This window comes from Rana temporaria, chromosome 5, assembly GCF_905171775.1.
Source record: "Rana temporaria chromosome 5, aRanTem1.1, whole genome shotgun sequence".
In the NCBI taxonomy this organism is placed as follows: domain Eukaryota; kingdom Metazoa; phylum Chordata; class Amphibia; order Anura; family Ranidae; genus Rana; species Rana temporaria.
Genome location: NC_053493.1, coordinates 186,684,957 through 186,697,200, shown reverse-complemented (window position 1 = coordinate 186,697,200; position 12,244 = coordinate 186,684,957). Strand labels below are relative to the sequence as shown.

The window sequence follows — 12,244 nt, the reverse complement described above, 5'->3', positions numbered from 1 at the left end:
TCCGAAGTCGGTTGCGAAGAGAGAAAGTGTCTTAACTGTCTATAGGACCAGAAGGGGAAAGAGTTGGACGGGGATTCAGACACCAGATCTGCGTAGGAGCGGGGGGATCCACGAAAGAAAAAAATTACGTGCTTGGACCCGGTCGTGCGGCCAGTCTCGTTTCAGGGATGAGGAGGATAGACCTGGCAAAAATTCAGGGTTACCCCTTAATGAGGTCAACGGCCCCGGAACCAAGGAAAATTACTGAATTTTCGTCGCTCGCCCAAAGGCTCTAAGAGATGGGTGAAGAAGCGGATGCATCTTAAAGCGGGAGTTCACCCAAAAATCAACTTTCTGCAGTTAGATCCAGCATACTGCTGACATCTGCAGTATGCTGGTCTTTTTTTTTGTACTTATCGTTTTAGCAGTAATTCTTCTATGCCTCCGAGCGGGGATAACTTCCTGGTATAGGCGTTCCCTTCAAGACAAGCAAGTTGATTGACAGCCTTCGATAGCGCGTCACGGCTTCCGAAGATACACGAGTGACGCTCGGCAATTTACGGCGCCTGCGCAGTCAGCTCTACACGGCAGGCGCAGGCGCCGTAAACAGCCAAGTGTCACCTCGGCTGTTTTCGGAAGCCGTGACGCGCTATCGAAGGCCGTCAATCAACTTGCTTGCCTTCGGGAACGCCCATTCCCCGAAGGATTCCCCGCTCGGAGCAATAGAAGAATTACTGCTATAACGATAAGTACCAAAATAAAATAAAGACCAGCATACTGCAGATGTCAGCAGTATGCTGGATCTAACTGCAGAAAGTTGATTTTTGGGTGAACTCCCGCTTTAATTTCTGGGGGCCAGGGTCGAGGTGACATCCAAGGGAGCGAATCAAGGGGGAACTGTGTGAAGGACTTTTCCAGCACCGCCCATCCCTTCCTAGTCTCATGGACGTTCCAGTCCACTATTCGCACAAGGTGGCCCGCCAGGTAGTATTGGAAGAGATCTGGAAGACCGATACCACCTTTGGCCTTTGGGCGGGTTACCAGCGAGAATCTAATTACGGGGAGGCGAATTCTTCCAGATAAACGCTGAAGCGGCCGTCTTATACGTTGCAAAAAAGGAGGGAGGTAAGGCAATCGGGATACATTGCATGAGGTACAATAGGCGTGGTAAAACTATCATTTTCAGGAGGGCGGAACGACCGAACCAAGAAAGATTAAGGGCCCCCAGTCTTTTAAATCCTGTTGGGCCCTTCTAAGGGCAGTTAAAAAATTATCGTTATAAAGGTGAGTCAAATCCGCCGTAATTTGAATGCCCATATACGTAATGGCTCTTTCATTCCAGAGGAACGGAAAGGAACTCCGGCAGCCTTCCACGTCGGACTTCGGGAGTGACACATTCAGGGCATGGGATTTCAAATAATTAATCTTAAAATGGGATTACTTCCCAAAGCTCTCTATATCTTTCAGCAGATTTGGTAGGGATATCCTCGGCAGCGACAAAGAAAGGAGTACATCATCAGCGAAAGCCGCTACTTTGTACTCCCTGCCTCCCACCATCAGGCCTTTAATATCGGGATTGCAACGTAGTTTAAGAAAAGGTTCCAGGGTTTGAACAAAAATCAGGGGAGACGGGACAGCCCTAGTGGGTACCATTGCTTATGGAGAAGGCGTCCGACAGGTCACCATTAACTCGTACACATGCACTGGGAGTGGAATACAATGCGGAGATATGTGCCAACATGCGAGGGTGAAGGCCAATTATCTTCAAAACTTCCCGCATGTAGTCCCAGGCTACCCTGTCTAATGCTTACTCCGCATCAAGGGATAGGAAGAAGCCCTGCGTCCCGGAAACAGTGAGCCAATGGTGTAGATTCAATGCCCTGGTAATATTGTCCCTGGCCTCTCTTCCAGGGACAAACCCTACCTGGTCCTGGGAGACCAAACCGGGCAAGAACGGGGACAGCCTATTTGCTAGGATCTTGGCGTACAACTTAATGTCCACATTGAGAAGTGATATCGGTCTATAGTTCTGGACTTGTGTGGCGTCTTTACCTTCTTTCGGTATAACCGGTATATGTGCCTCCAACAAACGACCCATTGGGACGAAAGGGGATGCTAGAGCATTGAAGGTATCTATCATCTTAGAAGACAAGACAGTTAAGAAGGACTTATAATATTGCAGCGTGAACCTGTCGGGTCCTGGGCTCTTTCCCGGTTTCATTTGCTTCACCGCGTTTTGGAGTTCCTCAGCAGAGAGGGGCAGGTCTAATTCTGCCACGCGTGCCTCCGGAACTTGCCTTGGACAGTACTTGGTCAGGAAATTCCTAATAGCCTCCGATCTCCATGCCTCTTGGGCCGGATTCTGGTTAGAAGGCATTAGTTTGTAAAGTTTTGTGTAGTACTGTTCGAAACATTTCGCTATGTCCTCGTTTTTAGACAGGGCAACACCACGGTGATCATGGATCTGGTGAATTGTGTTGGAGGGTCTGGAAGCTCGCACCGCCCTTGCCAAAAGTCTCCCGCACTTATTGCCTTGTTCATAAAACACTCTCTGGTGAAGAACATAGCGTCGTCTGGCTCGTTTACCTAGTTCCTCCAGGAGCAAGGAGCGGGTATGCGTGAGCTCCTGCAGAGAGTGTTGAGATGGAGGCTTTGTGCGAAGCCTCCAGCCCTCTGATCCTAGATGTTAGTTCCGCTATGGTCTCCTGGAGTAACTTCTTAAGTTTCGCTGCCTGGGCCAAAAGTTCCCCCCGGACTACACACTTGTGGCCCTCCCAAAGAGTAAGTGGGGACAAGTCCGGAGAAGCATTTTCCACAAAGTAGTTGCGGATCGTGGATTCCAGACGTGTAGTGAAGTCCGTATCCTTAAAGTGGAGGTTCACCCTTTAAAAAAAATTCTGACATCACACGGAGTCGCGCCATCCTACCGATAGAATCACCAAACCACCCGAGCCATCAGTTAGCAATCTCGACCAGTCCTGTAGCTCGAACCCGCAGCAGTCAATGGGTAGCAGACAAAGTGGTGCTCAATGGTCCTAAGGCAGCATGCAGTCTTCTGCTGGAGATTCTAGAAGTAAAGGTAGGGATGGGCAGGTGTAGGACCAGGGCACATGTCCGTGAGACTGTGAGTATCGACCCAGATTCTGTTTGAGGCGAATATCACCACCACCGCAGGGCCGGAATTTCCGATGGCAAGTCTGATGCAGCGAAGCTGGCGGGATGGGTTTGACAGTGGGCAAAGGCAGGGTAGTCATACAGGGGGAAAACAGATTGGGGTTCAGGGTCAATGAGAGGACGCAAACAGTTCTGGAGCCTAGGCTGTTGGTGGTATAAACAAGAAAGTCCTGAAGTGGCTTCCGCAAGTAATAGAGCAGCGTACAGTTCTCACCAGGATTTCCCATAGAAACAGTCAGTAGTGAGGTGGCATAGAACCGGCGTATATGTCTATAGAGGCACAGACCTGTGTTGATGGAATGTGGATAGAAGACACCACCCAGGGACAGGAAACGTTGACAGGGCCTTCAACCCAGAATAACAAGCAGGGACAGAGTAGCAACTGGTAAGAACTAAAGTCTAAGTGAATCTGAGATGGGCAAATAAAACCGAAAATAAAGACACCTACAGGCGGGGAGACTCAACCGATACATGTGTCATCAGGCATTTAGGCGATCTCTGCGCGGGGTAGCCAGGGGATCCGGACTGTGGAGGCCCTGTTCCCGGCGAGGCATATGGGCTCCAGGCAGGGAAGAGTCCGATCTCCGCCGTCTGGAACGTTGCCTCTGGGCTTTTGGAGAGGGATGATGCGACACTGGACGCCACGGCTCCGTCGGGAAATGAAAGGTACACCAGCCTGGCAGTTCCACCTTGGGTATGTCAAGTTGCTCACAGAATTGCTGGAGGTCATCTGGGGAGCGGAGGAAGGCAGAGCGACCCCTAGCAGAGGCGGTCAGGCAGAAAGGAAACTTCCAGCAGTATATTATATTGCGGTTCCGCAAGACATCCAGCAGGGGTCGCAGGGCTCGCCTGTTCTGCAAGGTGATTTGGGAGAGTCCCTGAAAAAGTTTAATTTCAGCGCCATTATGCATTATGCAGCCTCTCTCCCTAGCTTTTCTTAATATCTCCTCTTTGAGTGGAAAGTTCACAATACAACAGATGACATCCCTCGGAGGGTCTCCATCACGAGAGGGGGGGGTCTGAGCGCTCAGTGTAACCTCTCCATCCCCACCAGAGAGTCCGCCGGGGGGCTTAGTAAATCATTAAAGATGGCGCAGATCGTTTGCGGCAGGGCCTCCACATCGATCCCCTCCGGAACTCCCCTGACCCTCACATTGTGCCTGCGACCTCTATTGTCGAGGTCCGACATGCATCTCCCTCTCCTCCGATTGTAAGTCCGAGGCGGCACTCGGGGATGTAGGCCCTGCGGCCTGCAAGACCTCGTGGCTTTCAGAGCGGAGGGAGCGAAAGAGCTCGGGTATATTCCGACCGGGCTGTGTTCCGGATTCCCTCGGTGTCCTAGAGGCTGAGACACTTCTGTTTGACTTGTCCATGGTCGATAGGTTCAGTGGTTCCCCAAATGGAGCGGATTTTAGTCCTCTGTTTGCAGGAGCTCTCCGTTCAAGCGGCCATCACCATGCTCAGCCAGGCCAAGCCCCCGGTGAGGGGTAATTTTACCTGTGCCACTGCAAGAAAGGTTTCAGGGATTCTACTCGAATCTGTGGTCCCAAAGAAGGACAGAGTCAGTCCAATCTTGGACCTCAAGGTCCTCAATGCCTTTGTAAAGTTTCGAAAGTTCCGGATGGAATCAATTCGTTCGGTGGTAGCTGTGCTCCATCCGGGGGATTTTCTGGCGTCCTTAGACATCAAGTTTGCATACGCTTTGCAATAGGCAGAGACTACTATCAGTTTGTGGCTCTTCACTTTGGCCTAGCGTTGGCACCAAGAGTTTTCACCAAGGTGCTCGCCCCCAATTCTGGCTTTGCTGAGACAGCGAGGCATTGCCATCGTGAGCTACTTGGACAATCTTCTTCGGAAAGCGGCTTCTGGCTCAGAATTGGAGAAGGACTGTCTAAAGCCAGTCGGCCCCTCCGGGAATTTGGTTGGGTGTTAAACATTCAGAAGTCGATTTGATTCTGGACTCCTCGTAGGCGAGAGTCTTCCTTCCCTTGGAGAAGTTGCAGACACTCCAGACTGCGGTGAAGTTGTTAATGCCCTGCAAATGGTCGTCTCTCCCTTTTTGCATGCAAGTCCTGGGCCTCATGGTAGCTTCCTTCGAGGCAGTACCGTTTGCTCAATTCCACACTTGAGTCTTGCAGAAGGAGATCCTGGAAAAATTGAACAAATCTCCATAGTCTCTGGATCGTCAAATTCAGGTAAGTCGCCTGGTCAGGGCCTCTCTTAGTTGGTGGCTGAGATCCCCAGGAGTCGTTCCTTCCCTACCAGTGGACTGTGATCACGACGGACGACGGCCTCACAGGTTGGGGGGGGGGGAGTCCTGTCGTCCCAGGGTCGCTGGACTCTGGACGAATTCCGCCTGTGCCTCTCCTTGTGGTAGCAATGGCTACAAGGGCGTCCAATCGGGATCCATTCGGACAACACCACGGCGGTGGCTTATATCAACCATCAGGGAGGAACACAGAGCTTGGCTGTGGCGTCGGAGGTAGCTCACCTCCTGCGGTGGCCGGAAAGGAGTGTGCCGGCTCTATCGGCCATTTACATTCCTGGCGTAGAAAACTGGCAGGCGGACTATCTAAGTCGCCAGATGCTGGACCAAGGGGAATGGTCGTTGCATCCGGAGGTGTTTTCGGCTCCTTTGTCGGAGGTGGGGCACACCGTACATGGATCTCCTGGCTTCTCGTCTCAATCGCAAGGTGTCGAGGTTCGTGGCCAGGTTCAGAGATCCCTAGGCAGATGCATCAGACGCATTGGTGGCCCCGTGGGGTCAGTATAAGCTAATTTATGCCTTTCACCCACTGAAATTGAGTTGAGGCCGAGGAGATTCCGGTGATTTTAATTGTTCCGGATTGGCCCCGGCATCCCTCGTATGCCGACCTTGTGCGCCTAGTGACGGATGCGCCCTGGCAGCTGCCAATGCGGGAGGACCTTCTGTCTCAAGGTCCCATACTTCAACCTGCTTTACAGTCGCTGGCTTTAACGGCATGGCTATTGAAAGATAGGTACTAAGGGACTGAGGTCTGTCGGATTCGGTCATTTTCAACCATGCTGAGGGCACGAAAGTCATCTTTTTGGAAGATCTACCATTGCACTTGGAAGGCCTACATCTCTATGCGAGGAGATGGAGTGGCATCCACCGGCATATTCGGTTTCCAGGGTCCTGCTGTTTTTGCAGTGTGGAGTGGATCAGAAAGCTTGCCTTAAGCACCATCAAGGGACAGATTTCAGCCTTGGCTGTTTTCTTTCAACGACCCTTGGCAACCCATTCACTGGTGGGTACGTTTGTGCAAGGGGTTTGACATGTGATTCCCCCCCCCCCCCCCCAATTGGACCACCGCTTCCTCCATGGAATTTGAATCTGGTGCTCTCGGCTCTTCATGAACCTCCTTTTGAGAACATCAGAGAAATTCCTCTCTTGACACTATCTCAGAAAGTGGCCTTTCTAGTGGCCATTACATCTGTCAGACGAGTTTCTGAGTTGGCGGCCTTGTCTTGCAAGTCAGCATACTTGGTCCTCCATAAGGATAAGGCAATGCTACGCCTCCAGCTTTCTTTTTTCCGAAGGTGGTTTCAGCTTTTCACCTAAATGAGGACATTGTACTTCCTTCTTTGTGTCCTCAACCGTCGCATTCCCAGAGAGACTGCGTTGCATACTTTGGACGTGGTACTTGCTCTGTGGGTGTACCTGTCTGCTACGGCTCCGTTCCGGAGGTCAGACTCACGGTTTGTGGTAGAGGTAGACTGATATATTGGCCGATATTTGCCCATTTTTGATAAATCGACATCGCCCGATTTATTATCAAAATTGGGCTATTTTATACTGACCACTGTTCCTCCTCCCTTCTCCAAACTGACAAGTAAGATAGAGGGGAGCTGTCTGCTCGATGTCGGGGGTGGGCGGGACCCAGCAGCTATATTACACCATTCAATGGGTTTTTATCTGGGCGGGCCGCTACATATATGTGGCCCCACCCCCTTTCTAAAGCAGCCCAATCATTGGCTGGTGTAATTTAGCTGCTGGGTCCAGCCAACCCCCGACATCGAACTGACAGCCTCTCTCTCTCACAGTTGCTCTGCTTAGTGTGAAACCTGCCGTGCCAATTAGTGCCATCTGTTAGTGCCACCGCCAATCAGTGCCAACCCGTTCAAATTGCCACTGCCAATCAGTGCCATCTGTCCCAAACTAGTGCCACCTGTCGGTTCCAAACCAGTGCCACCTGCCAGTGCCAATAGTGCCATCTGTCAGTTCCAAACCAGTGCCACCTGCTAGTGCCAACCAGTGCCACCTGCCAGTTCCAAACCATTGCCACCAACCAGTGCCATCTGTACTGAGGACATCAAGTGTGTGCTAGAGTGACAGGAGTAAGAAGGAAGGAGTGGAGTGGGTGAGGTGTGTGGTTTTTTTTTCGGCCTAAAATATCAGCCACAAAAATCGGCATCAAATATATTGGCCATCAGCCGCCCCAATTTCTAAATATCGCCATCGGCCAGAGAAAAATCATATTGGTCTACCTCTAGTTTGTGGCGGTGTCTGGTCCGCAGAAGGGCCTGGCGGTTTTGTCTGCCACCATTTCTAGGTGGATCAGGCAGACCGTCATTCAGGTCTACGCCCTTAAGGGGCGGCGCCTCCCTTCTCTGTTAGGGCGCACTCAACCAGGGCAATTGGTGCCTCCTGGGCTTTCCGATATCAAGCATTGGTCTTACAGGTGTGTAAGGCGGCGACTTGGTCGTCCGTTCACACTTTCTCTAAATTTTACAAGGTTGATGTAAGTGCATGTTCGGATGCTTCCTTCGGCCGCAAGGTTTTGCAGGCGGCTGTTTGAGGAGCTCTGCTTGTTTGGGGTGAAGTTCGTTTTTTGATTGCTGTGCCCGCCCCTCGTTTTTTTTTTTACACTGCTTGGGGACGTCCCATATGTCAAGACTTGAGAAGGCCGTGTCCGTCCATGGACGAAAAGAGAAAATAGGATTTTTGTTCTCGCCGTAAAATCCTTTTATATGTCGTCCATGGACCCCTCCTTTTTAGCTTTGTATTGCTTTTTGACAAACTGAGTTGCTGACTGCACGGTGAGGGGTTATCACTTGAGGAGCTTTTCAACTCGGTTAAAGTAACTTGTATTTAAATATATAACATGTTCTGCCTAGTCCTCTCATATTAGACTGAACATAACCCATATGTCAAGACTTGAGAAGGCTGTGCCTGTCCAAGGACGACAGAGAAAAGGATTTTACGGTGAGTACAAAAATTCTATTTTTTGAGAACTGCAGTGCAGTTTAGATGTGAATTCCAGGCTTTTTGCCTTCTATGGGAAAGCATCTGAATCGCACATCGGATTAGTTTTGAACACAAATTGGATTTGGAAAAAAACTGCCTTTCGGGTCTGGTAGGCATTTTAAGGAAAAATGCAAAAAAAAAAACCTGTCTGCCTCACAAATCCATACCAGACCCATAGGGCACCTTCCCCCCGTGACATCACGGACCAGTCCAAGGTGGTCAGTGATATCACAAGGGGGTAATATCACCGGGTAGCCCCGCCCCAGAGCTATTTAACCACTTAAGTACCGCCCCACGTAGATGTACTGCGGAAGGGTGGCACTTCTGCGCAAAATCATGTACGGGTACGTGATTTCATGCAGTGGGTCTGGGGCATGCTTCCAGCACCCCGCTCCTGCAGTGACCCGTGGATCTTTCACAGGAGAGGCAGAACGGTGGTCTGCCTATGTAAACAAGGTGGACTGCTGTTCTGTGAGCGAGGAAGATGGAGATCTTGTGTTTCTGCATCTCTGTTTTCCTCCAGTCACTGCATTTCCCACACAGTTAGAGAGCACTTCCTAGGAGCACGTTTAACCCTTTTGATCGCCGCTGTTAACCCCTTCCAATGTCATTTGTACAGTTACAGTGCATATTATTTAGCATTGATCACTGTATTCGTGTCACTGGTTCCCAAAAAGTGTCAAGTTTCAGGTGTCTGATTTGTCCGCTGCAGTGTCACAGTCCCTCTAAAAATCGCTGATCGCCGCCATTACTAAAAATAAATAAATAAAAATTCCATAAAAATATCCCATAGTTTGTAGATGCTATAACTTTTGTGCAAAATATACGCTTATTTGGATTCTTTTACCAAAAATATGTAGCATAATATATATTGGCCTAAATTGATGAAAACATTACATTTCTAATAGATTTTTATTGGATATGCTTTAAAGCATAAAGTAAAATATAGTTTTTTTTTCAAAATTGTCAGGCTTGTTATTCATATTTATAGTGCAAAAAAAAAAAAAAAACGCTGAGGTGATCAAATACCACCAAAAAAAGCTCTATTTGTGGGGAATTTTTTTTATTTGTGTACAGCATCACACAAATGTGCAATTGTCAGTAAAATAACACAGTGTCGTATTGCAAAAATTAGCCAGGTCATGAACGGGGGGGGTTGGGTAAACCTGGGGCTGAAGTGATTAAATACTTTCACACGGCAGAGTAGGCAGACGGCCGGTGCCTTTTGGAGCTGGCGGAAACTCTGGCCTGGCAATTAAGAACCACTGTGAGGAATGACAATCCAAATTGTGGATGGTATAGAAGGTGCACCCTATTAGACAGTCACAAAAGCGCAAAATTATTTATTGCTTTAATTTTTTTAATGTTTTTTTCTTAACTAAAGTTAATACATCTAAGGGATGCAGAAAGGTAAGTGATCTTCAATGGTAATCAAATTTCATTGCATCCTACAATTAATATGGGACTTCTAGATAAAGCAATGAACACATATATAAAGGGAATTGTCAAAACATTATTTCTTGTTTGTTTCTCAAGTAGCAATAGCAATTCTTAAAGTTCTAAGTGTTATGAGCCTTTTTTTCTTTTTGTTATCACGCAAGCATTTTGAACTAATTGTTGTCAAGGTGCATGCATATGGCTTTTGAAATGTATGTATTCATAACTATCACATCTGCGGGTTCACTGAAAACAACCAGTCTGCTAATCTTAAATATCAATATATCAAATAAAGTGCTTTAATCTGGCATATTTAATACATGTTTGGTATACAATTTATTATTGAAAGTGCTATCTGTTCTCTCCTAAAGCAAATCTGTATTACTCCTAAGATGCCAATCTGGAAATATAGTGACTTCAGTGCAAGCCTTTAACACAGTGACCTATTTTGCAAATCTATATTTCTCTTTCGTTCAAAGACGGACACAGCTCCAAATATTCTTGACAGTAGGGTTATGTTCCGTCTATCAGGAGAGGACTAGGCAGACATGTTAAACGCTTAAAAAACATGTAACACAGCAAAGCTGAACAGTACCGCCCAGGGGGCAGTCCTTCTGTCCATAGCCCCTCACCCTGCAGTCAGCAGCTCAGTTTTTTTTCCTGCATAGTGTAGGAGAAGGACCTGGCTCCCTAGGGGCCCATTGGTCCTGGAGAACTTTCTTTTTATTTTATATATTTTTTCTACTTTTTGATCCTGAGTGGGGATGAGCCGAACACCCCCCTGTTCGGTTTGCACCAGAACCTGTGAACACACCAAATGTTTGTGTAAACTTTAGAACCCCGTTAAAGTCTATGGGACTTGAACGTTTAAAATCTAAAGTGCTAATTTTAAAGGCTAATATGCAAGTTATTGTCCTAAAAAGTGTTTGGGAACCTGGGTCCTGCCCCAGGGGACATGTATCAATGCAAAAAAAAGTTTTAAAAACTGCCGTTTTTTCGGGAGCAGTGAATTTAATAATGCTTAAAGTGAAACAATAAAAGTGAAATATTCCTTTAAAATTTGTACCTGGGGGGGGTGTAAAGTATGCCTGTAAAATAGTGCATGTTTCCTGTACTTAGAACTGTCTCTGCACAAAGTGTCATTTCTGAAGGGAAAAAAGTAATTTAAAAATTACTCGCAGCTATAATGAATTGTCGGCTCCTGGCAATTCAGAGAGAATTCATTCGTTAAAAAAAAAAAAAGCGTGGGATCCCCCCAAATTCAATTACCAGGGCCTTCAGGTCTGGTATGGATATTAAGGTGAACTCCACCCCAAATAAAAAAAAAATGGCGTGGAGTTCCCCCAGAAATCCACACCAGACCCCTTATCCGAGCACGCAACCTGGCCAGCCGCATAAAAGAGGGGGGAAGAGAGAGCCCCCCCCTCCTGAACCGTACCAGGCCACATGCCCTCAACATGTTGATGGGGACAAGGGCCTCATCACCATAACCCTTGCCCGGTGGTTGTGGGGGTCTGCGGGCGGGGGGCTTATCAGAATCTGGAAGACCCCCTTAACAAAGGGGACCCCCAGATCCTGCCCCCCCATGTGAATTGGTAATGGGGTACATTGTACCCCTACCAATTTACGAAGGAAGTTTAAATAATTGCAAAAAAACACACACTGTGGAAAAAAGTCCTTTAATTAAAAAAAATTATAATAAATTCAGCGGTGGTAATCCACTCTCGATCCCCGCTCCAACGTTGTCGGTATCCACCGACGGGTGATCTCCTCTCCAGCGATGAGAAGATCATCCAGGTCCGGGATCCAGAGCGGCGCATCGCCGGCCGCCCGTCTCCACCAGAGACTGCCCGGCGAATGACGCAGCTGGAGCTAGTGACATTACTTATATAGGTGAGGCGGGGCCACCCATCACATGACCCCGCCCCCTCTGACTCCACCTCACCTATATAAGAACTGTCACTAGCTCCAGCCGCGTCATTCGCCGTGCTGTCTCCGGTGGAGACAGGCGGCCGGCGATGCTGCACTCTGGATCCCGGACCTGGATGATCTTCTCATTGCTGGACCCCAGCGGAGAGGAGATCACCTGTCACTGGATACCGACAACGTTGGAGCGGGGATCGAGAGTGGATTGCCACCGCTGTATTTTTTTAATAAAGGACTTTTTTCCACGGTGTGTGTGTTTTTTTACAATTCTTTACACTTCTATCGTGAAATGGTAGAGGTACAATGTATCCCATTACCAATTCACATAGGGGGGGGGGGGGTGGCAGCATCTGGGGGTCCCCTTAAAGGGGTCTTCCAGATTCTGATAAGCCCCCTGCCCGCAGACCCCCACAACCACCGTGCAAGGGTTGTGAGGATGAGGCCCTTGTCCTCATCAAC

General features: G+C 48.6%; 1 protein-coding gene across 5 annotated transcripts in view; it reads left to right on the top strand.

The window, feature by feature from the left end:
- The window catches only part of ICE1 (interactor of little elongation complex ELL subunit 1), a 537,335-nt gene that overhangs the window by 76,274 nt on the left and 448,817 nt on the right, over positions 1–12,244 (top strand). For all 5 annotated transcript variants that reach the window (XM_040353451.1, XM_040353452.1, XM_040353450.1 and 2 more), the window contains one exon: positions 9,814–9,832. In XM_040353451.1, the coding sequence (XP_040209385.1) occupies positions 9,814–9,832 (19 nt within the window). The remainder of the gene's footprint in view (positions 1–9,813; positions 9,833–12,244) is intronic.